Genomic DNA, 22,559 nt, shown 5'->3' on the forward strand with positions numbered 1-22,559 from the left:
ATAGCACTACAGTCTCAGGGCCCTCACACCCCTAAGATAACACTGAGGTCTCAGCGCCCTCACACTCTGAGGATAGCACTACAGTCTCAATGCCCTCACACCCCTAAGATAACACTGAGGTCTCAGCGCCCTCACACTCTGAGGATAGCACTACAGTCTCAGGGCCCTCACACCCATAAGATAACACTGAGGTCTCAGCGCCCTCACACTCTGAGGATAGCACTACAGTCTCAATGCCCTCACACCCCTAAGATAACACTGAGATCTCAGCACCCTCACACTCTGAGGATAGCACTACAGTCTCAGGGCCCTCACACCCCTAAGATAACACTGAGGTCTCCGCTGCCCTCATGCCATGAGGATGAAACTACAATCTCAGTGCCCTCATGCCACCAGGATAATGCTGAAATCTCAGTGCCCTGTCACGCTTGGGTTTAACACTGATATCTCAGTTTCCCCTAACATTCTCGCATGCAGAGCATAAATTGTATTCCATGGCCTCCCCCTGAATCACCATATCTTCAAGATCATGTAAAAGCAAGTTTATTCATGGTGAAATGTTTAAACTTTCCTGTTTTGTTTCTGTGCTGGTAGAATTGTGAGGACATTAAAAGGAACGTAAAGACCCCATTTATCTTTCTAGAAATGTATTTGTAACCAGATTAAACCATTTAAAAAATGCATACAATTGATCAATATTTATAGATGAAATACTTTGATGGCCAAACCAGCTTTCATACTGATTGGATAAGAAAGGACTGTTCTGTTTAGGCTCTGTGGCACATCAGTCATGGTACAGGCCACAACTGTCACAGTAAAAAATGCATGCCGAAGTTTCCTTAGGTAGGGTAAAAGGCAATGCTGAAACACTAAAGAAATGTTATGTTAATATTAAGTGGAATTGTGAGGGCCCCCAGTGCATCACCTAATGTAGATGTTCTTGTCATTAACCACAGCCTGAGGAGCTCACCAACGCCTTGGAGATCAGCAATATTGTCTTCACAAGCCTGTTTGCCCTCGAGATGCTGCTAAAGCTGCTGGTTTATGGGCCTTTCGGCTACATCAAAAATCCATACAACATCTTTGACGGGGTCATTGTTGTAATCAGGTACAAGCACGCAGGTGGCTTGAGAGGGTCTAGACAGATCTTTTGCTTCCCCTTACAGCCTTTGCAGCTTCATTAGGGAAGACGCAGAGGGAATGAGGACCATTTTTTCCATTAAATTATACTCGTATATTCTAGAAAGCCTTTCAGATTTTAGATGAACGTTATATGCATTTTTTTTTCCTTTGGTTTTGTGATTCATGTTTTATATGAGAGCAGGATGTCCAAAACAGTGTTTAAATTGTTAATGTAACAGTGAGTGCTACATCCTTTAATTTCCTGTTTTCCTTTTGCTCTCTCTTAACATTGGCCCATTTCTTTTTCTCCTTTTCTCTCTGAATGCTTATTTTTTTTCCTAATGCACAGGTTCCTTTTTCTTTCAGTGTCTGGGAGATAGTAGGACAGCAGGGCGGAGGTCTGTCAGTCCTGCGGACCTTCCGTCTCATGCGTGTTCTGAAGCTGGTCCGATTCATGCCAGCCCTTCAGCGCCAGCTCATTGTCCTCATGAAGACCATGGATAACGTGGCCACCTTCTGCATGCTGCTGATGCTTTTCATCTTCATCTTCAGGTGAGCGGGCAGAGGGAGTTCCTTTTCGCGCACGGTTAGCCATCAGGGGCCTTAGAACTCTGGCCCCGATAATTAAGCCAGCCAAAAAAAAAAAAAAAAAGCAATTCATAGATCACGACTCTTCTGATTCTCTCCAGCGACAGCTGATGCCATCCTGAATCCATTTTCATGAATCTTGTAAGGTAGCTGAGTTTCTTGAAGCAGCGGTAATTTAGAAATGCAGTATTGCAGCATCCAATAACTGTGTTTTGGTAGAACTGTGGACACACACCTGTCATTTCTTTTGGAGAAAATCTCAGTGGTACATAACATGCAAATTGTTACCATGAATGTCACCGCTAAGGGTCTGATTTCTCAAGGCTTTTTCTCTCATTCTGTATCTATAGGGAAAGAAGCCTAGTAAATCGGGCTGTCTGTCTCTTTGTCTAAAAGCTATTAAAAGTCTGCTAAATATATGTATGGTGTATGAAAATGTATATTTTTATGATAGTTTTATTGAAGAATCATAGAATTCATGGCATTTGAAAACTATCGTTTAATTGGAGGCCAGTAATAATAACATTGTAAATAAGGCAGTGGCAAACCTCAGTTTGTAGCTTAAGAGTCACATTTGCCCCGTCAAACTTCTTGTTTATTTTATTTATTTTTATTTGTTGATTTTTATATACCGACATTCGTCGGAACATCATGCCGGTCTTGTTGTGCCCTTTGAACATTAAAGAATTTTTTTTTTTTTAATAACCTAATCCTTTATACATTATCCTTAAAAAGAAATAACATTTGAATGTGACTCTTCAAGTCTTGGCTGTTTATGGGGGATAGCTTTCAAAACATTGGGGGCAATTTTCAGTTATGTGCGTAAAAATCAGCAATATATTATGATGGTAGCATTCAAACTGATGCGTGTATGCACATGTGTGTGTGCTTGCCGGCGTGCGCAAATGGATGTGCCGATTGTATAACGTACGTGCGTTTATGCATAAATGTTATAAAATCAGCTACCCATGTGTACATGTGCGCACTATTTTATATCAACGTGTGCTTGTGCGCACAAATGCTGTCTCAAGCACGTAAGGGGGGAATTTTAGTAGGTTCACATGGTGATGCATTAGGGGGTCGATTTTAAGACCCGCCTGCGTCCATGTGCAGGCGTTCCCAGTGCGCGCACATGGACGCGACAATTTTATAACATGCATGCGCCGGCGCGCACATGTCATTAAATCTGATAGTCGCGCGCACATGCGCAACGAATTTTAAAATCCGTGTGCATAATGTGCGGGCGACTCGCGAGCGGGAGGGGGGGAATTTTACAGAGCAACGCGTGGCGAAACAAGTAGGGCTTCTCTAGTTCCCTCCCAGTCCACTTTCCTATACCCCTATCTAACCTTGCTACCTCTTCCCCTCCCCTCCCCTCTCCTTTCCTCCCCTCCCCTCCCCGACCTCTACCCCCTATCTACTTTCTTCAACTTTAGCGTGCACTTCCCCAGGACAGTGGCTAATGGTGCTGTCCCAACCTGCCCCTTTGGCCTAGCCACGCTCATAAATCCTGAAGTTTACACGCGTAGCCTTTTAAAAATCCGGGCTTAGGCCTATTTCCCAGTTCCCTCCCAATTCGCCCCAGTAAAGGAGTTGACTTTCTAAACCCCCTACCTAACTTGCCTCCCTTTTACCCTACTAGCCCTGACCCCTAAAACCCTTTTATTGCACTACTTGCACACAGTCCATAGCAGAAGCAGGTTACATGGTTGTGGGATTCCAGCGCGTGCTTGTGTATATAATTGACTTCATGGGGCTGTCCCGGCCCACCCAGACCACACCCGCATCCCGCTTCTTTTCCCCAAAATATTTTTAATGCGCATACCGGGAGATATGCGCATGCCGCAGGCCTTTTAAAATCCATGCTGCCCGCGCACTTCCGAGTCATGTGGTATCTCCCGGCTTGGCTGCGTGTAGGGTTTTTAAAATCTGCCTGAATGCGCGTAAGTAGTCTGTACTCACGGGATCGCTCTTTTACAAACATGGAAAGTGCGCACGTACTTTAGGTTTTGCATTCATGTATACACACAAAAAACAAGGGGTGGTCTAGGGACATTCCAGGGAGGGGCCATTTTATAAGAGACTTACGGGAATATATTTGGCAACTTACTGGCACTTACTAATTATTTTGCATAATTGATATCAAAGGTGTTGGTTATTATTTACTGGGTGAACTGGGGGGGGGGGGAGGGAGTTCAGGCTGAAGAACTAGAAGGGTCTCGATGACCTGGAGAAGGACTGGGTGAACTGGTAGATGAACTGGGAAAACTGGTAATTTCGATTACATGCACAGGTTTAAAAATACACTAACTTCCGCCCGTAAACCAGGTTGTTGTTTTTTTAAATTTTATTTATATTTATATTCCGCTTTTCGCACTTTTTTCAGCGCTTCAAAGTGGATTACATAGGTTTTACGCAAGGAAGTCCTACTTTTTTTTTTTGCACATAAAAAATACATATGGACATTTCTAAAATCGATAGGAAAAGCACATGCGTTCAGTACATCGAAATACTCGCTTTCCAGACACTGCATGCGCTCGCGCATAAGCATACATGTACGTGTATGCTGCAGGGCAGACGTATGCATATTTTATAACACGTGTGTATCTGATATGCGCAGGTTATAAAATATTATCGTAAACCTCCGAGACGCCATGTACCCACATATAGTATATGCGGCTGCACGTTGGTGTTTGAAAGTTGCCCTCATTGTGTTTTGATGCAAAGTCTATGGTTTCTTTTCCTCATGGGCATTGACCCAGGTTTCCAAGGCACAGTACCACATGCTTACTTTCCCTTTGTAAACTGCCTACAGAAAAAGATCCCGGAGAGACTGGAATCTGTTTTATTTTCCTGCGGATACTTTTTTTTTTTCTCGGAAATGATGTAGCCAGTCTTCAAAATGCAAAATTAGGTATGTTGTTTCCTTCCTGGACTGACCCCCTCCCCTGCCCCCAGGGCCACCTCTGTTCAAAGTAGCACAATCCACATGCTTTTTATCCACGTACAGGGTGGACAGTTTTCAAAAATCCCTTTTTACTTGGGCAAATAACCATTTACAAGGGTAAATGGCTTTAGAAACTGTCACTCCCTGTGACTCTCTAAAGGCAGCTATATAAACATTTTCCCCATAGACACAAAATGGGGAAAACTCTTTAGTACATCTGGCCCTAAGTGACAAAGTCTTAAGTATCACTGGTATATGGCAACTGCTAAATACAGAATTAAGGTTAAACGGGAAGGGGAGCCTAGAATAACCAAAAGTGTACCCCAAGTAAATTACAGCACAGCGTTCTAGAATAATTGAAAAGAGAACAAATATTCTCTGGGTTTTGTTTTCTCACTATTTTCCTGACAGTGTTTCATTTCAGCCTCTGGGTTGTTAAGATAATAAAGAACATTGTGCCTTTATGACATTCATAATTCTGCCTTTCTCCCTGTTGAATAGCCAAATGAATCTGTGGGCCGTGAACAAAACCCTCTCTTATACAATAGTGAGGAGAGATGGCGGTGTCAGGGAGGGATAAGGAAGCCGATTAGTCTTAAATGTCATAGATAAATGCTGGACGTGCCATGGCCTTCTCTGATTGTGCGGCACTGTTTGCTGAGTGCACCTGCAGAATATAGATGACATGCACCTTTTTCCCAGACGCCTTAGTTCATAGTGGAAATACATCTGCTCTTTGAGTGACCCTTTCTTTCCTTATCCCTTGGAGTCCCGAGGAGACCCAACCTGAATGCTTGAGGCTTACAAAGCTTCATCGGTGCTGCGTCTGTCGGGGGGTGGGGATGGGGGGGGGGGGGGGAAACGACCTTTCAGAATCTCGAAAAGAAGGTTGAACGTGATGGACTGCTGTTCTTGTTTTCAAATTTTGTTTTCAAATTTAACTAAAGCCTCTGCAGAGTTGCGTGATTGGTTATATCCTGCTTTTTAACTGCAGTATTTTAGGGATGCACCTGTTTGGCTGTAAATTTTCATCGGAGAGAGATGGGGACAGTCTGCCGGACAGGAAGAACTTTGATTCCTTGCTCTGGGCCATTGTGACAGTCTTCCAGGTATACGCTGACAACTTGTGTCTTAGAAATATGTGAATGTTGGTATTTCTGTTCTTAGGGTTCATGACCTTTAGTCCATTATTCTAAGAGCATTCCTTAACAATCTGCGTATTTTCTAGCATGCTACTGAGTTATTTTAAGGAAAAGGTTGAGATATCTGATCAGCCGAGCATAGGCCACATGTACTAAGGGGTTTCTCCCATTTATTTTCTATGGGAAAAATGTTTAGTGCATTTAACACCTTGTGATTAACCAAATAAAAGTGCTGCGCATACAGAAGGTGGCAATAAGTTGTTTTTTTTTACGCAGGGATCAGTTTAAAAAAAAAAAAAAAAAAAAAAAAAGCTCAGCACTTAACTTATAGGCAGCAAACATTTGGCTAGCTAAAGTTGGCTGATTGGACCTAGTTGGCTAGGTTTTCAGCTGAAAATTTGCCTTAGTCTATCTGACCAGATGCGGGGTGCTCAGATTTTGGGTGCCTAATTTGAGTGGCTAGTGCTAAAAACCAGGGCAACAAAGCCAGCTAACGATGCCGGATGCCAGGATGTTATGAGGCAATGTTGACTCCTCTAGTTGGCTCGCCGTCGGGGTTCTGGGGATGGGAAGGGGGAGGATTGCTCTTTAGATTTAGACTGGATGAGGGGAGGGGAGCACTGACTGTCTGCCAGTGGTTCTGTGAGGACCAAGTTAGTTGGGCGGGGGAGAGGGGTTATTGCGGGGCTGGCTGGGGTGAGGAGGCTTCTTTGGCTGCTGAAGGGAAGGGAATAGAGGTGAGCACTTGGAGCCGAAATTTTCCTTAAATTTGTCATCCAAAATTGACTGGCCAGATTTTGTCTAAATGCTTTTATTAGATTTTAATGGACAAATAGCACAAAGTGACAATGAACAACAGTTTCAATTCCCACAACCGATCCCTAAAAATCCCCCCCCCCCCATTCATTAAGCAGCTTCCGGTTGCATTGCGGAGGAGCTACCCGCATGCTTTGTCAGTGGGGGATTCCCTGTCGTCAGCTAGGTGCTACTCCACTGTTTCTTCTTTGTTTCTTTCTTTCCTTTCTTTTGTATTTGTATTGTTGTTCATTTTTTTCTTTGATTCCGAGGTGTGTTTGACTGGCCAGATTTAAGATTTTTCTTTGATTCACCTTAACTTAGGCGCCCAGCATTGAAAATCAGTGCTAAGTACTTAACTTGCTTCACCTAACCCCCAGCCCTGTCCACTGGACCTATTTACTTTTTAGCATCTAAATTTAGGGAGTTCAACCCTTTGAAAATTGCTCCATAGTTATTTGGTTGTAAAAGTGATTTAATCACCTCATGCCTATATACGGTATATAAATCACATTTTTTTTTCTATGTAAGGAAAGGATTATACCTCCTGCCCCATTTTGCAGGATGCCTCATACTGATTAGGCCTGGTTGTTGTGCCTTTGATTCTTGTCGTCTCTTCTCAATGACCACATTCCCTTTCTCTGCAGATTCTGACCCAGGAGGACTGGAACAAGGTTCTCTACAATGGCATGGCTTCCACCTCTTCCTGGGCTGCTCTCTACTTCATTGCACTCATGACCTTTGGGAATTACGTCCTCTTTAACCTGTTGGTGGCCATCCTGGTGGAGGGATTCCAGACCGAGGTATTAAGCTGCTGAACGTCAACTGTGTCAAACGTGGCAAATGGGAAGGGGAGGAAGAGGGAGAGAAGTAAAAGTTGGGCATGAGAGAGGAGGGAAGGAGAAATGCAAGAAATGAAGAAGCGGAAAAGGCAGGACTTATGGACAAAGGGTTAATGGAAAGGAAATGATGAGTGCAAATTAAATTAAAGTTGGAAAAAGGAAGAGCCTAAAATAGATGGGAAAATAGTGAAAAAAAAAGAATATTGTGAGGGGTTAGAATGGTTTCATATCAATTAGTGCTTATTGATCATAAAGGCTTGAGACTACCAAATATTTTTGAAATAGCCTAGAGTGGAAATCTTAAAAGTGGGACTCTGCAGTGACAAAATGAGTAGCAGTATGAATCAGTGTCTGGCTTGTTAGTCTCCAACTAAAGGGATCTGTGTGCAGATGAGAGTGAGGAATGTGAATCCCTGCTAGATATATTTAAGAAAAAAGCTTGGCCAAGAAAGTTGAGAGATGATTAACAATATGCTGCAGTTGTTTCTTGAATATGGGTTCTTCCTGCTTTTGACTTCAGAATATCTGATCTGTACCTCAGATAAGATATACGGGCCATGGGGGCAGAGCTCCCGATTGTTACTGATTCTCCAGACACAGAGGTCTGTGCCAGGGAGAGCCATGAGTTCACATGACATTAGTTCTAGGCCTATCTTACAGTTTCACTGTTAATTGGAGAATAAATAACGCAAGGTCCTGCCACTGGAAAGCAGCTAGTACTCTGATCTTATCTATTAACTCTGATCACCACAGACTTAGCATTAAGCAACAGAGGTAACTTTCGGCCCGAAAAAGAGGTCAAATGCATAGAAACTAATGGGAACCTTTTATTTCAGTGTATCTTGTAATGGCTTCTTGAGGCTAACTTTTGGAGTCGGTATTGCATAGTAGAGTGCTCTCTCTATGGCTGGAAACATATAATAGGAAATAGCACCACCCAGTGCTGTTGTCTTCAGTCATTATGCTGTTAACTCAAAGACCAATGGAATAAAGATCAGTTGTTTCTTTATGGCCCAAAGAACAATTTTTATTTATTTTTTTTTAATTTGAATCAGGAATACCAATAAAAAATTGTTCCATTATACTTTTTATTTTCTTATTTCTGTTCACTTTTAGTAATTGCTAATTTCGCACCCATCTAGCAGTTACCTTAACCTTCCTCCAGCCTAGGAAGATCTGTTCTTGGATTCCCCACTATCGGACCGATACAGTAAAAATCGCGGGAGAGCGGGTGAGCGCACAGGCCACTCTCCTGTGCGCGCGATTCAGTATCTTAATTTATTTAAATTAGGGCCCGTGGTAAAAAGAGGCGCTAGGCACACTAGCGCGTCCATAGCGCCTCTTTTTGGACAGGAGCGGCGGCTGTCAGCAAGTTTGACAGCCGACCCTCAATTTTGCTGGTGTCGGTTCTCAAACCCGCTGACAGCCACGGGTTCGGAAACCGGACGTCGGCAAAATTGAGCGTCCGGTTTTCAACCCGCGAGCCGCGGGCCCATTTTAAATTTTTAAATTTTTAAATTTTTAACTTGTTTTAACTTTTGGGACCTCCAACTTAATATCACTATGATATTAAGTCGGAGGGTGCACAGAAAAGCAGTTTTTACTGCTTTTCTGTGCACTTCCCTGGCGCCGGCAGAAATTAACGCCTACCTTTGGGTAGGCACTAATTTCTTAAAGTAAAATGTGCGGCTTGGCTGCACATTTTACTTACTGTATCGCGTGGGAATGACTAATAGGGCCATCAACATGCATTTGCATGTTGCAGGCGCTATTAGTCTCAGGGGGGGGTTGGACGCGCGTTTTCGACGAGCTATTATCCCTTACTGAACAAGGGGTAAAGCTAGCGTGTCGAAAACGTGCGTCCAAATGCCGGTTAACAGTGCGCTCCACCGGAGCGCACTGTTAACCGATACAGTACAGTGCGCTCCACCGGAGCGCACTGTACTGTATCGGCCTGTATGTGTTGAACAGTGAAAAGGTTTTCTTTTAGGCGTTGTCAGGTCTTTGCATAAGTAAGAGCTAAACAGGTAGGTAACATCTACAGATATGTCCTTGCAGACTGAGAACTGAGTGTGAGTTGGGTTATTTGGTGGATGTTGCCTGCGGTGACCATTATTAAAAATGTTATTTATTTATATATATTTGATATTGGGCCTTTTCCAAGCTGGTCTCCAGGCAGATTGCAATCAAATTTCTAGTTAAATTCTTATTACATTAGTGTCACAGTTTGCATAGAAAGGCCACCCACTTGCCTTGAACATCCAGGAAACACGAACCCTCCTTGCATTCAGTTTCATCACGTACCCTGGGCCGAAGACTAATCTGGCCGGGGCGACCTTTGGAAATGACTTTCCCTCCAGAGGAAAATGGTTATCTATCCGATATCCACAGCCACAGTCAGCCATCTTAACTTTGCCACTTTCTGTCTTACTAATATGTTTTGTTTATTTACTTTTGCTCTTAGCAAATTAACCCTAAGTGATCTTTGCAGATTATTTTAAAAAAGAAAGCATAGGACTTGGGGAGGATGGAGGGATGCAGACTGTGATTTCTTAACCATGCTTACAGTCCTTTGAAAACCCACAGCTGAGCAAATGATCCATGTAGTAGTTATAAAAGATTAAAAAAAAAAAAAAAAAAGCAGTGCTGTATTTATAATCAATACAGAAAATTTAATAAAGAAAAGCTTAAACAGCCTAGGAAATGAACAGCAGAATTCATAATCAGGATACCCTTCAAAATTAAACTTCTAGTCTTCAGGGTTTTTACTTTCCTCTTGGATTATGGAAATAAATGTATCATTTAATTAATTTGTAATACAGATAGTGTTTACTTTTCACTGAACATGACAAACCATTGCCAGTGCCTCTGATCAGAAAGTGGTGAAGTTCTCCAGTGGATGGATCCTTGCCCAAAGTATAAAATATATTTATTTTATATTTATATGCCATCTTTCCCTAATTTTATGCTCATATAACATTGATTGGAAGTGACCTTTGGCATTCTAGGGCTACTGTTGTTCCTTAATATAGAGCTGCTGGAATTGTCCAGTGCATTATTATATTTGCTTTCCATTTTTTTTACGTTGGCGGTGCGTGCGCTGTTATCTCTTTGCTAAAGGGTCTTTCCTCAGTTCACCAGCACCTTGTTAATTTTAGTGCATGACTTTACCAGCACTTAAGTTGCTAAGCACCAGCAACAGACCACACAGTTAAAAACACAAAAGCAAAAAGGAAATATTTAGAACAGATAGTGCTTTAACTATGGCCTATGGTTATTGCAGAAGGCTTTGCACAGCATGGTGCTTATTGATTTTGTGGGAATACCTGTTTTTTTTTTAGGATCGGGATTAGGTGCACGGATTTAGTTGGCTGTCAAATGTGAAGAGGGAAGTCTGACTCAATAAAGCTGACAAAATCATGGCCTCACTGAGTGAGCAGGCCACTACCCTGAGGACTGAGGTCATAGAAAGACAGCTCCTGGCAACCAAGCTGTCTTGTGTGCCATGATGCTCCGTGCTCCCCACCATTGCCAACACTCATTTCCTCTCTCATGCAGTTTAACTCCCTTTCCTGTTCCGCTTCTGCTATTCTCTGGTTGGAATGAATGCTCTCCACAAATTGTGCTTTTACGCCAGCTTTCCTATTGTGAGCTGGCAGTCAGATGTGTGGCATCAAGGAGCATGGAAATTTCTCCCTTGTGCTGCTTAGAAATCAAAATAAATACCGAGTGGATGAGGGTGTGATCAGATCACAGACCAGCACTGAAAGCCGACTAAACTCATTGATGTAGTTTGCCTGCTTAGTTTGGGGAGGCAAGGAGTAGGGAGGTCCTATCAGTGAGGGGGTGGCAGAGAGGACCTAGATCAGCACTTGAACCTGAGCATTGGGGGGGAGGGGCACTGTTTCCCCCTTGCCGCTGTCTTCTCAATCCAGGATTCTACCACAAACAGAGGCATTCTTCACTCCTAGGTAGTTAGGCACACTGAGGCGAAAGACAGAACTGATACTCAGTCCCCAGATGATTATCCTTCAGAGGAACATGGATGTGAATTTTTATTATTTTTCTGGTTTATTTGTTTTGGTTTTTTTTAAATTACAAGACAGTGCAGCCATGATTTTTTATTTAAATACATGATGACATGAGATATTGGCATCGTTTCTTTTTTAATGTAAATAAAGCCTCTAGTTATAGCAATCCTGACCTTTCGAATTCTCAAATTAATAGGGGCACTTTTCCTGCTCTATTCTTTTCTTGGTGACAATTCTAAATACTCACGCCAAACCGCGGTGTGAAAAAAATTGATACCCCATTTTTCCTTCAGGAAGTATCCAAGCGGGAAGACATGAGTGGGCAGTTAAGCTGTATTCAGCTGCCTGTCGACTCGTCAGTGGTATGTAACAGCTTGGCATGAAGTCCCCACGCTGTGGTTTCATGGATGTCTCTGTGGGTAGTTGATCACACCATGCTCTTTATGTTGGTGTTGTCCTCATACATGTTGAATTTCCGGCGTTCTTGATCTTGTGTCCTTTCAGACTTGGTACGGTGAGAGAGAGAAATTTAATTTCAGATTCTCGGATCTCGGCTAGAATTAACCTGCACCCAGCCAGCCCATCTTGCATAGGCTATTTAATCAGTTTCTGGTATTTACAAGAGAAAGCTAACAAGCATATCCTGTAGAAAGCACCTCATTATTTAAGAACTTAGATTCTCTGGAGGGGATGATGATGTTTTCCAGGAATGTTTGTGCAGGTTTTGCAAGCTGGGTGGGATTGGGGTTGGGGTGGCAGGGAGAGTCCCTTGGGTACAGGCTGAGAACCAGGGAAGCCAATGTTCAGATATCCCTAGTGACCTTAGGCACGGAAGGATACTTAGGGGGTCATTTATCAAAATGCGCTAAGGTGTTTTCACATGTGTTAAGGGCTTATTGCATGCGAAAAGCCCCGATTAACGCATGCGATAGGCCCTTAACGCATGCGAAAACGCCTTTAACGCATGCGATAGCACCATATCATATGGTGCAATGCAAATTCGAAAAAGAGGAGGAGTTAGAAGTGGGAGTGGGCTGGGTTTGCCAGTCTGCGAAATGCTATCACACAGACTTAACGCCGATTTTAACTACACATTTTTCAGTAGCGTTAAGCCATGCGATACCTTGCGTTATGGGGCGGATATAGTGCATTTCACGATGTCTCCTGAAAGGCCTGTTTTAGTAGGTTTGGAGCACCAGCCTAGCCATCGGGGGTGGGAAGAGAGAGAGAGAGAGGGAGAGAGGTTTAGGTATTAGTGTAGGGGGTTAGGGGCCACTTTGACATTCAACGTGAGACGTACGAACAGAACAGTGGTCTCTTGTGAAGATTTGATGACCTACAGAGAGAGTAAACTCACCCAAATATGAGATTTGTGCAAGGTTCTCTCCACCTAGCTTGATATTACCCAGGTAGAGTGTCCATCAAGCTAGGTGGAGAGAACCTTGCACAAATATCATCTTGGAGTGAGTTTCCTCACTCCGAAGATCTCTCTCTCTCTCTCTCTCTCTCTCTCTCACACACACACACACACACACACACACACACACACACACACACACACACACACACAGTCCCCCAGTGGTTGTACGCACCTTTTGTGATACGTACCGCATTTTGTTAAATCCAGGCCTTAGTTTGCAAACCCTCTGAAGACAGGAAAACACATACCGTATTTGAATGTATCTCACTTTGCGCTACCAAGGATAAGGTGCGGGCTAAATTTAAATCCACATGTTCCCATCGGTGAGGCCAAGTATATTGGGGGATTATATTTTAGGTTAGGACTTGCACCAAATATTTTGCCTTTAAAATACAGGTATTCTTAATAAAGTTTTAATAAAACCCAGTATATTGCCATGTTCAGCAATTTTGCTCTTACTTAATATATAGAATCGTGATTAGACAATCTATGTTACCAATACTGTCAATCATACTACAAACTGACTCTAGGCTAGAGTCGCAGGAAAGGTTGGGAGTAGTGCCCTGTCTCGGCTGGAGATGACCTGTTGAGCACATTTAGAAGAAAAAAAATTCTTACTGCAGAATTGGGACGTAGATAAACCAGCTGCAACTCTGAGCTATAATGCCTTGACTTTGGATGGCTGCGGAGGTGTAATTTAAATCAGAAGCTGTATGTGTTTGACCTTCCAAGGTCTGACTTCTGTGAGCACTTCTCTTGTAGCTGCTCAAAAGCCAAGGTGTTAGAAATGAGTCCATCAGCCAATTGCATGTTCCCAGATCCAAGTCGGAGAGATCAGCTTCAGCCAAGTTCATAGTCATTGTGGTCTGGGATAGAAAACAGCTTTAACTTTGGATAATTAAAGAAAGCAATTAGGAAGTTATTTTGCAAGAACCTAGCCTATTTTCTAGACAAATGCAACTAGAATGATTGTGCCCTAGAGGTATTTTCACAGCTAAAAGAGAAAAGAAAGAACTGCCAAGTCTGAAGGGACGTACTATCAAGTCTCTCTGTGGACACTTGTGTGGATGTGCACCATGTCCATAAAAAGTCGTCGGACCTTCAGTTGGTTGTAGTAAATGAATGAATGATGATGGTGATGTTGATGAGACAAGCTTGGCCATATCTTCCATTTCTTCCCCTCCCCCACTCCAGCCCACCTGTCACGTGCAGCCATCACTCTGTCACCCTTCCCCCTTTCTATTTTTATTTTCTTTTCCTTGAAGCTCTGGGTTTTACTTTAGCATAAAGGCTCTCTATTTTGGAATCATTGCTTGAGGATTCATCTCTGTTCACAGCCACCCCATCCACTATTCAGCCCTGAAGGGCACTCCCCCCCCCCCCCCCCAGCCCGACTATAACTTCAAAATGTAAATAGGTTTAACTTATTATTCTCTCATCATCCCTTTCTCCATTCAGAAAGGCAAACTGGGAGTGCAAGACCAGGTAATGAAATTCCCCCAAATCCTACTGCCGTGTGTTTGCTTGCAGCTATCCTGGGGCTGCCAATTAATGATTACAAAGGATGCTGCCAGCTTGTGCTTCGTGGGGGTGGGGGGAGGGGTCTACCCTAAGCAGATGGAGTTTGGTGCTGTAGGGATCAAGGATTGAAATCCTCACGAGGCTTTGCTCTGGCAACCGTGTTCTGCTCCGTTTCCGTCCTATGATTAAAGGATTTATTGATTTTTAACACATCTGATGAATGCTAGCCTTCCCTAAATGCCTTCTAGCCCATTCACAGGAAAACAATAAAGCATTACATAAACAACTCTAATGGAAGATCTCTTAACTTGCTGTGATGTGAGGTTTCCAGGGAGAAGAGCTGAGAAAATGGAGGCTTACATTAATAATTTGATATTTGGACCAAATCCAACCTGCCATTTTATGTTAAATATGTCTTTTGAACTGTTTGTGTTACCGTGAAAAATAAAAATATATCTAAATAAATAAAGTTCAGAATTTAATGGGCAAAACATACAAAAAAAATGTTGATAGCAAATACAAAAAAATAACTAAATGGGAACTGTCCTTTCTCTTAGGTTGGGTGTAATAGTGGAATTTTTTAAAGTTCCTATTTCATATCTGATTATTGTGACAGTCTTCTGTTACCAGATGAAAAGTACCTAAGCACCAAACTCCAGTACTGGTTGGGAACTTGATGCAATCTTCACTCCAGGTGGTGGTCTCCTTTTTGCTCTTAGTCCTAGATCCTCTCATAGCTAAAGTAAAATTCTGCCTTGTTTCTCTGTTTTCGTCTACCTGAACACAATCTACATCGGGAGTGCCCCTTGCCAGAATTATGGTGTCAGCCAGAGGTGGACTTGTTAAGGCTCGATAACTCTGGCAAAGCTTCCTGCTTGCTTATGATCCATTCTAATTCTGTGTTCCATGCCCAAGCATATGTTCCTATGATTATACAGCACCTAAAGATTTCAGTCAGAGTCAGAGAGGGTCCGAAGAGCTATGGCTGTTTCCATGCCAGTAATCAACAATGTCTTGAGTCAGAAATCCATTTCTAGCTCAGTGCCAGCTAAGTGTGATCCTGCATCCTGAAGGATTGAGAAGATTCTGACTACAGGTCAATGTCCATTTCACTAGAGGTCATCATGCAACACTGAGACAATGATCTGGACTGATATTTATCCTAAATACCTTACTGAATTTTTAAATGTCCTTCTATATCCTATTGGCAATAATTCCCCTGTGCTAGTCAATATTTGACTATGCACTGCTTAGGATGGTGGAGAAGGTGTGCAAAGGAAAACGTTACTCCAATCTGCCACTTGACCCCACAGCTCGGTGCATGCATAAGTACTTCTGTGCTTATGCGTGCAGCATTCCATTGAATGTAACATTGCCACATGTTGTACTGATGACCAGCAAGTGTATGGATGCAGCTAGGTGACAGGCAAGTGATATCTGATATTTGTCTTTGAAGGATCTAAGATCTTCTCTCTTAATCCAGGGAGATGCTTCCAAACCTGAATCCGAGGCAGACTTTTTCTCCCAGAGTTTGGAAGAAGAATGTGGAATGAAGAAGAGCCTCTCCAACCCAGCCTGTGAGTAAAGTCACTGAGTGGATTGTGCATTTCCATCTCCAGAAATGCAACTACACTGCTTCATAATCGGAATTACAAACTGTATGCAGCTCAGGAAGTTGTAGAACTTAGAGGGCCTTAAGTTTCATGGCTTTGTTTTTTGTTTTTTGGTTTTTTTGCAATGTGATAACTCTCCTCAATAATTGTTTCCTGTCCAATACATGTTGAAGATATTGCATTGAGGTTACTGAAGTGGTAGGAGGTGAGAACTCTGCTAAATGTAAGGAAAGAGAACAGATTTTCCTGTTTGACCTGGTGAGGGGACCTCTGTTTTATTAACTGGCAGAGCTTATGAATTTAGACAACAGATTTCTGGTTCTGCTCCCACCTAAAGAACAATTTTTCACAATGTCCACAAATATCAGCACCTTACCGAGAGACTTCAGGCAATGCTGTGCTGTGCTATGCAAGACACAAAAATGTTGCCGTGAAGAAGAAACAGCAGATCAGGGACCGCTGGGAAGGAGATCATATTTACAGGACTTGATTCAGATATAAACTGAAATGTATGCAGCCTGTCTGTCTAATCAATTTAGTGTCTGAGGGCAGTAGTTGACTGTTTGTGTTTTCATATTCCTCCTGTTTGTTTGGTTGTTTCTGCTTTCTCATAGCAAATTGAAGCTCTGGGATCCTGGCAGCAGGAAATGGGAGGGCTTTAAGTGGGGGGCAGTTGGAAGAAAGCTGCTGAGATGAAGATTTTCCCTAGGCGCTCCGCAGAAAGTGTGATACTAAATAAACATTCATCTAAAATCCATACTGCATATTTTGGTTCCCAAGTGGAATCATCTTCATGATGATAGCATGGTCTGGTAGTCAAACCGGTGGATAGGGGTTTTTTTTTTAACTTACATGTTTGTTTAGCAGCATATTCTGTTTGGAGTGCCCTGGTATATTCCTCAGCGCAGCGTCTGCTTTCTGACAATCCCCACTTCACGCTTTAATTTTGTGAGGGTTTGGAAAGAGATGCCAGGCAGATAATGTGTGATCAGTGTCCTGAACATGGCATGAATATTCATAAAGCTTTATTTTTCTTTGACGAGAGCTGGGACTTTAGCCAGGTAGAAGAGTGCTGATTCTGGCTTTCTTTGTACTAGTGATGCCATTGAAAGACCAGCTGGAGGTGAAGAAGAGCCTGACTCCGCCCCTGATCATCCACACAGCTGCCACACCCATGCCAATGCCAAAGAGCGCCCTGTTTGGAGATGCACCCCAGAGTCATGAATCTCGGCGAGGCAGCAGTGTCTCTGTCGATCCCCATGCCTATGAACAGAAGTCGCCGGTATATCTGCATTAAATATTTCATTCTAGAATTAAACACATTGCATTTTTTCACAGGGGCCGCCTTTTTCTGTTGCCTTTCCAGAGATATTGTCCTTTAATTTGAATATAGCCATTTAAGTTTACAGTTAATACATACCCAGATAACTTTTGAGTTATCCAGATAAACCCCAAGCTTTCTTCCACTATAGCAAGTTACATTTTTATCCAGCTAAGCCATTAACTGAATAATATTTTTCCAAACCGGAGGCATTCTGGAGCTATTTGAGGGTGGATTTAGCTTAGCTGAATAATTTATCCAGCTAATTCTGATATTTAGAGTTAGCCAAATAAGTTATTTGGCTTGAGTCTGGATGTGCCTCAGAGTAGGGTTCAACTTATCCGGGAAGTTGTTCCCAGATAACATTAACTAGCTATATTCTAATGATATAACTGGTTAAGTGTTGAGCCAAGAAAAGAAAAAAAAATATCATTGCAGGTCTATCAACTCAATTTTCCCTCCACCCTGTTAATAAAAATTAAAAAAAAAGGAATGTAGGCCATGGCTTCCGAATCCCTCCTCACTCCTCCCTTTTCCCAAGCCCCCCAGAAAAAAAACAAAAAAAAAACATTGCAGACCGATAGGCCTGAGAAGCCTCCCCATCCCTCGATTGGAAAAAATAAATTTAGACTCCAAGAGCCCTCCTGAAGCCCAACCGGAACCCTCCCAACCCACCTGGAGCCCCCAAATCCCCTAAGACCACTGGGAGCTCGGTACAAGCATCCAGCTCCCGTTGTGCCCAGCTTTCGGAATAATACTCTGCCAGTCCCAGTCCGTGGGGGTGGAGGCCTTTCAGGCTAATCGGCCTGCAATGGTTTTTGTATTGTTTAGGAGATTTGGAGAGAGGAGAAAGGGATTCAGGCACTGTGGCCCACATTACTTACTATTTTTTGGCGGGACAGGGGGAGGGATTGGGCTGGCCGGCCCACAATAATGTTCGTGTTTCTAGTTCAGTCACTTAACCAGCTACATAATTTGAATATAGCCAGTTAAGTTTAAACTTAATACATACCTAGATAACTTTATATCTGTATTTAAACATAGCCATTTAGGTTTCCAAGTAACACAGGTAGATTTGCCCAGATAGCTTTGTACAAGTACATTCAGCGGGACGTATATCCCAGACAACTTATCTGGCTAACTTTAACTGGACAAGATATCCGTACTCTGCTTTTCTGAATATTGACCTCTCAGTTTTATTTTATTTATTATTTAATAACATTTAGGAATCGCTTTCCAGCTTAAAAATCACCCAAAGCGATATACAGAAAATAACATAAAATTACAATTGCATCCATTTCACAACACAATATAAAACAAATCTCAATAATACATCGCATTGTCAACATTACAAAAACATATATCTCCTGCTATCCATCCATCTTCACAACCCACTATCTTTGGGAGTGGGACATCAACCATGTTTTTAGCCCTTTTTGAAATTTCAGTAAGTCACCTTCTTCTCTTAAAGAAATTTGTAACTCATTCCAAAGCTTAGGAATTGCCACCAGAAAAAAGACCTGGTTTGTAATCACACATGCCTATAGGCTCTCACTAATGGAAGATGGTGTTTATAATTTGCAATTAAGTTTCTACTGCTAACAGGCCACTTCAAATGATCTTTAAAGATGAGTTGGGCACAAGCCTTGCAATGCCCAGGATGCCAACTCCAAGCATTTAAATATACATCTCAGAACAATGGGTAACCAATGTAATTGCAAAAGCAATGGGCCTACTGCAATGAGCTCCGAACTATCTGTAATCAAAGGTGCTGCAGTCTTTTGTATTAGCTGCAATTTTCTAATTGCTTTACTTGGTAGCCCCAAATACAAAGCATTACAAGAATCAATCTGTGACATACTTGTGCATGTGTTCATTTTAACTCTTCACTCTTGACCCTGTTGTCATTTTATTTATGTAAAATACCAAAAAATCATGAAAAGTATTTACTCTGAAGAGAGAATAGGGATGGGTAAAAGATTATATTTTACAATATTGTCTCTGGAGGTAGCTATTTCATTCCTGGAGAAGGGCTGCTATTGTACTATTTTTAATTTAAAGTTGAAGCCTTTCTGTATTGGAAATCATCACAGTAATTTTTTGACCTGGCATTTGTCTTATGCATCTTTGGGCTTCCAACTGAGTTGGATCCAGGACTTGGATCTGGTGCCAAGAGCTTTCTTTCATAATTACCTAGGGAATTTTTGCCAAATTTTATTTCCCTTCCTAACCTGAGTCTGTTCATTGCAGTGACTGCCATCAGCCAAGGGCCACGTTCCTTCTGGAATCCCTGCAACCATGGGCCCTAAATCCCAGCCACTAGATGTCACCCTTGAGCAATGACCTTGACTCCAGCCTTATCTTTCATGCCAGATCATGTGATCTTGTCTATACAAGATGGAGCTGTGGTGATATAAATTTATGGAGTCTTATATTTGTACCCTAAGAAGTAAATATAAAAATAGAAAGTATTTTATCATGCACATTCAAATTGCACACACATTTCCCCTTTTTATGGCACAGCGTGGTATATACAGTTTTAATACTATGGTTCAGCTATGCGCTGTGCACAGAAAAACCATGAAGGGTCACCATGCTTCCAAACAAGCCATCCTTCTCACCTCAACACAGAATTTAATAATACAATTCAAAAGTATTCAGAGAAACCGCCCTCCCAATTTAGGGGTAGATTTTAAAAAGGTGCCTGTGGGTGTACATTTATTTATTTTATTTATTTAACAATTTTATATACCGACCTTCATAGTAGATTACCATATCGGATCGGTTTACAGTTTAACAAAGGGAAAAAAACTAGAGTAACAAATTCACGTAAACGAAAGATAACCAAAGCAGGAATAAGTCAAAGTTACAATCAACAGGGGGCGAGAACTTGGAAGCTTGCAACAAGCTGGAAAGAAGAAAAGGCCAGTAAAGTAATTTTACCGTAGAGTGTACAAGTTACAAACTTAAGAACGGTGCTTTAATCTGAAGTCTAAGAGTCCATTTATTTTTTTTCTTTGAGAAACGGAGTGACAGACTGGGTAAGAAAGAAGGCCAGCTAGTGATTGTCTGGTGGTTCAGGGAAGGCTTGGAGAAAGAGCCAGGTTTTAAGATTTTTCCTGAAAGTTAATAGGCATGGCTCCAGTCTGAGGTTTGATGGGATACTATTCCAGATGGAAGGGCCTGCTGTCGAAAAGGCTCTGTCTTTGGTCGTAGCGAGGCGTGTAGGCGTGCTACCCGGCGCGCACACACGTACGCCCGATTTTATAACTTGCTCGCGCAAGTTGTAAAATCCGGGGTCAGTGCATGCAAGGGGGTGCACAATTGTGCACCTTGGGGTAGATTTTAAAAGGTTGTGCACGGGCGTACATGTGCATGCGCACATGTATGCCCGATTTTATAACATGCACGCACAGACTTGCGCATGTTATAAAATCCTGGGCTGGCGCACGCAAGGGGGTGCACAATTGTACACCTTGCGCACGCTGAGCCGTGCTGCCTTCCCCCGTTCCCTTCCCCTTAACCTGACCTTACCACCCCTTCCCCTAACCTTTCCTCCTCCTAACCCTACTCTATCACCCCCCAAAATTTTTATTTTACCGTTTGTGCGCATCGGCAGCCGCCGGCACGCGATCCTCCAACACAGTGGCAATGGCCGCTGTGTCGGAGGCCTCTGGTCCCGCCCACGGACCGCCCCGCCCACGCCCCCTCCCCGCCCCTTTTTGCAAGCCCCGGGACTTATGCGCGTCGCCGGGCCTTTTTAAAATAGGCCCGGCACGCGTAAACCTTTTAAATTCCGGCCCATAGTGTCTTACCTCACCTAGGCCTCATCAGTGCTCTAAGTTAACATTTCAACAGGCTGCCTGACTGCACTTCTAAGCCCATATAAAACAAGCTTATTTATTTAAACAATTATAGCCCACTGATCCACAAATCTCAGTGGATAACAGAGGATAACATACGTAATTAAAATCAATACAGACAACACATAACTGGTGCATATTACATATCACAGCAACCAAAGTAACAAACAAACAAACATCCCAAGCAAGGCATAGAGTGAGGGTTATGGCAGGAAGAAGAGTAGCATGAACAAGCACAATGGCATCAACGCTCCAGGGAATGCTTGCTGACCATGTACACTTACAGAATAACTTTAAAAGAAAAGCATGAGCCCATAAACACATGCATACGAGTTTGTGCGCACATGCGTGTGAATTTTATAACGAACGCATGTAAATGTGCTCATCATATAAAGCTGTTTGTGTACATTGCAAGTGAACATTGCACATACGTTTGCATGGAAATCAAAGGTGAAGTACTAACGTTGAATATATGGCCGACAGTAAACACACCCCCTTAATATGTGTCTACCATGCACATACTCATTTGGAAATTAATCGTACCCACATAGTTTCCAAGCATCCTTCAAATGCTCCTAGAATGCCCTCTTTCTGTATGGCTAAATATATAAGCATTATGAAACTCCATGCATTCCGTCAGCAGGCTAAAAATGTGCTTACCCAGATATGGCTGGCTTAGGAGGGTTAATGCTAATTTACCCATACATAAGGTGCCCAAGACTTTGAAACTTTGCCCTTGTATATACACAATATATGACTTAGGGTAGATTTTAAAAGAAGTGCGCACGTCCATGTGCGCTCGCTTCCCGGCGTGCGCACATGGATACACCAATTTTATAACATGTGCGCGCCAGCGCACGCATGTTATAAAATCCGGGGCCGCGCGCATGTGTGGGCGGCATGCGCAGGGGGGCCTAATATTACAAACATACGAGTGGCGATGAGATCGGGTCTCTCCCAGTTCCCTCCCAGTCCGCTCCTTAATTGGAGCGGACTGGGAGGGAACTTCCCTACCTAATCTCTCTTCCCCTTCCCCTCTCCTCTCCTCCCCACCCTCTAAACCCTTTCTCCTACCTTTTAGTTTTTTTTATTTTGTTGCTTACTGCTCCGTTGGAGCCGGTACAGCGGCAAATGGCCCCTGTACCGGCTGCCTGCAGCCCCCCCTCCCCCCCCAGACCACCTTTTTCCTTCGGCCCGGCACGTCTGCACATAACGGGAGTTACGTGCGTGGCTGGGCCCCTTTGAAAATGTGCGCGGTTCACGCAAGGCCCGGCCACACACGTAACACCCCCCCCCCCCCCTGTTTTTCACACACGCAACATTTTGAAAATCTACTTGTTAGTCACCACATGTT

The 22,559-nt window shown here is 42.9% G+C and overlaps 1 protein-coding gene across 8 annotated transcripts in view; it reads left to right on the plus strand.

Moving 5' to 3' along the window:
- Window positions 1-22,559, plus strand: part of CACNA1G (calcium voltage-gated channel subunit alpha1 G) — a 468,525-nt gene that overhangs the window by 304,555 nt on the left and 141,411 nt on the right. For 5 of the 8 annotated variants that reach the window (XM_029600643.1, XM_029600645.1, XM_029600651.1 and 2 more), the window contains exons 10-16: window positions 957-1,108; window positions 1,489-1,674; window positions 5,652-5,766; window positions 7,242-7,397; window positions 11,761-11,829; window positions 15,892-15,985; window positions 17,119-17,303. In XM_029600643.1, the coding sequence (XP_029456503.1) occupies window positions 957-1,108; window positions 1,489-1,674; window positions 5,652-5,766; window positions 7,242-7,397; window positions 11,761-11,829; window positions 15,892-15,985; window positions 17,119-17,303 (957 nt within the window). The remainder of the gene's footprint in view (window positions 1-956; window positions 1,109-1,488; window positions 1,675-5,651; window positions 5,767-7,241; window positions 7,398-11,760; window positions 11,830-15,891; window positions 15,986-17,118; window positions 17,304-22,559) is intronic. The other 3 variants (XM_029600648.1, XM_029600650.1, XM_029600649.1) reach the window with 1 other exon arrangement.

Source organism: Rhinatrema bivittatum, chromosome 4 (assembly GCF_901001135.1).
Source record: "Rhinatrema bivittatum chromosome 4, aRhiBiv1.1, whole genome shotgun sequence".
Lineage (NCBI taxonomy): Eukaryota > Metazoa > Chordata > Amphibia > Gymnophiona > Rhinatrematidae > Rhinatrema > Rhinatrema bivittatum.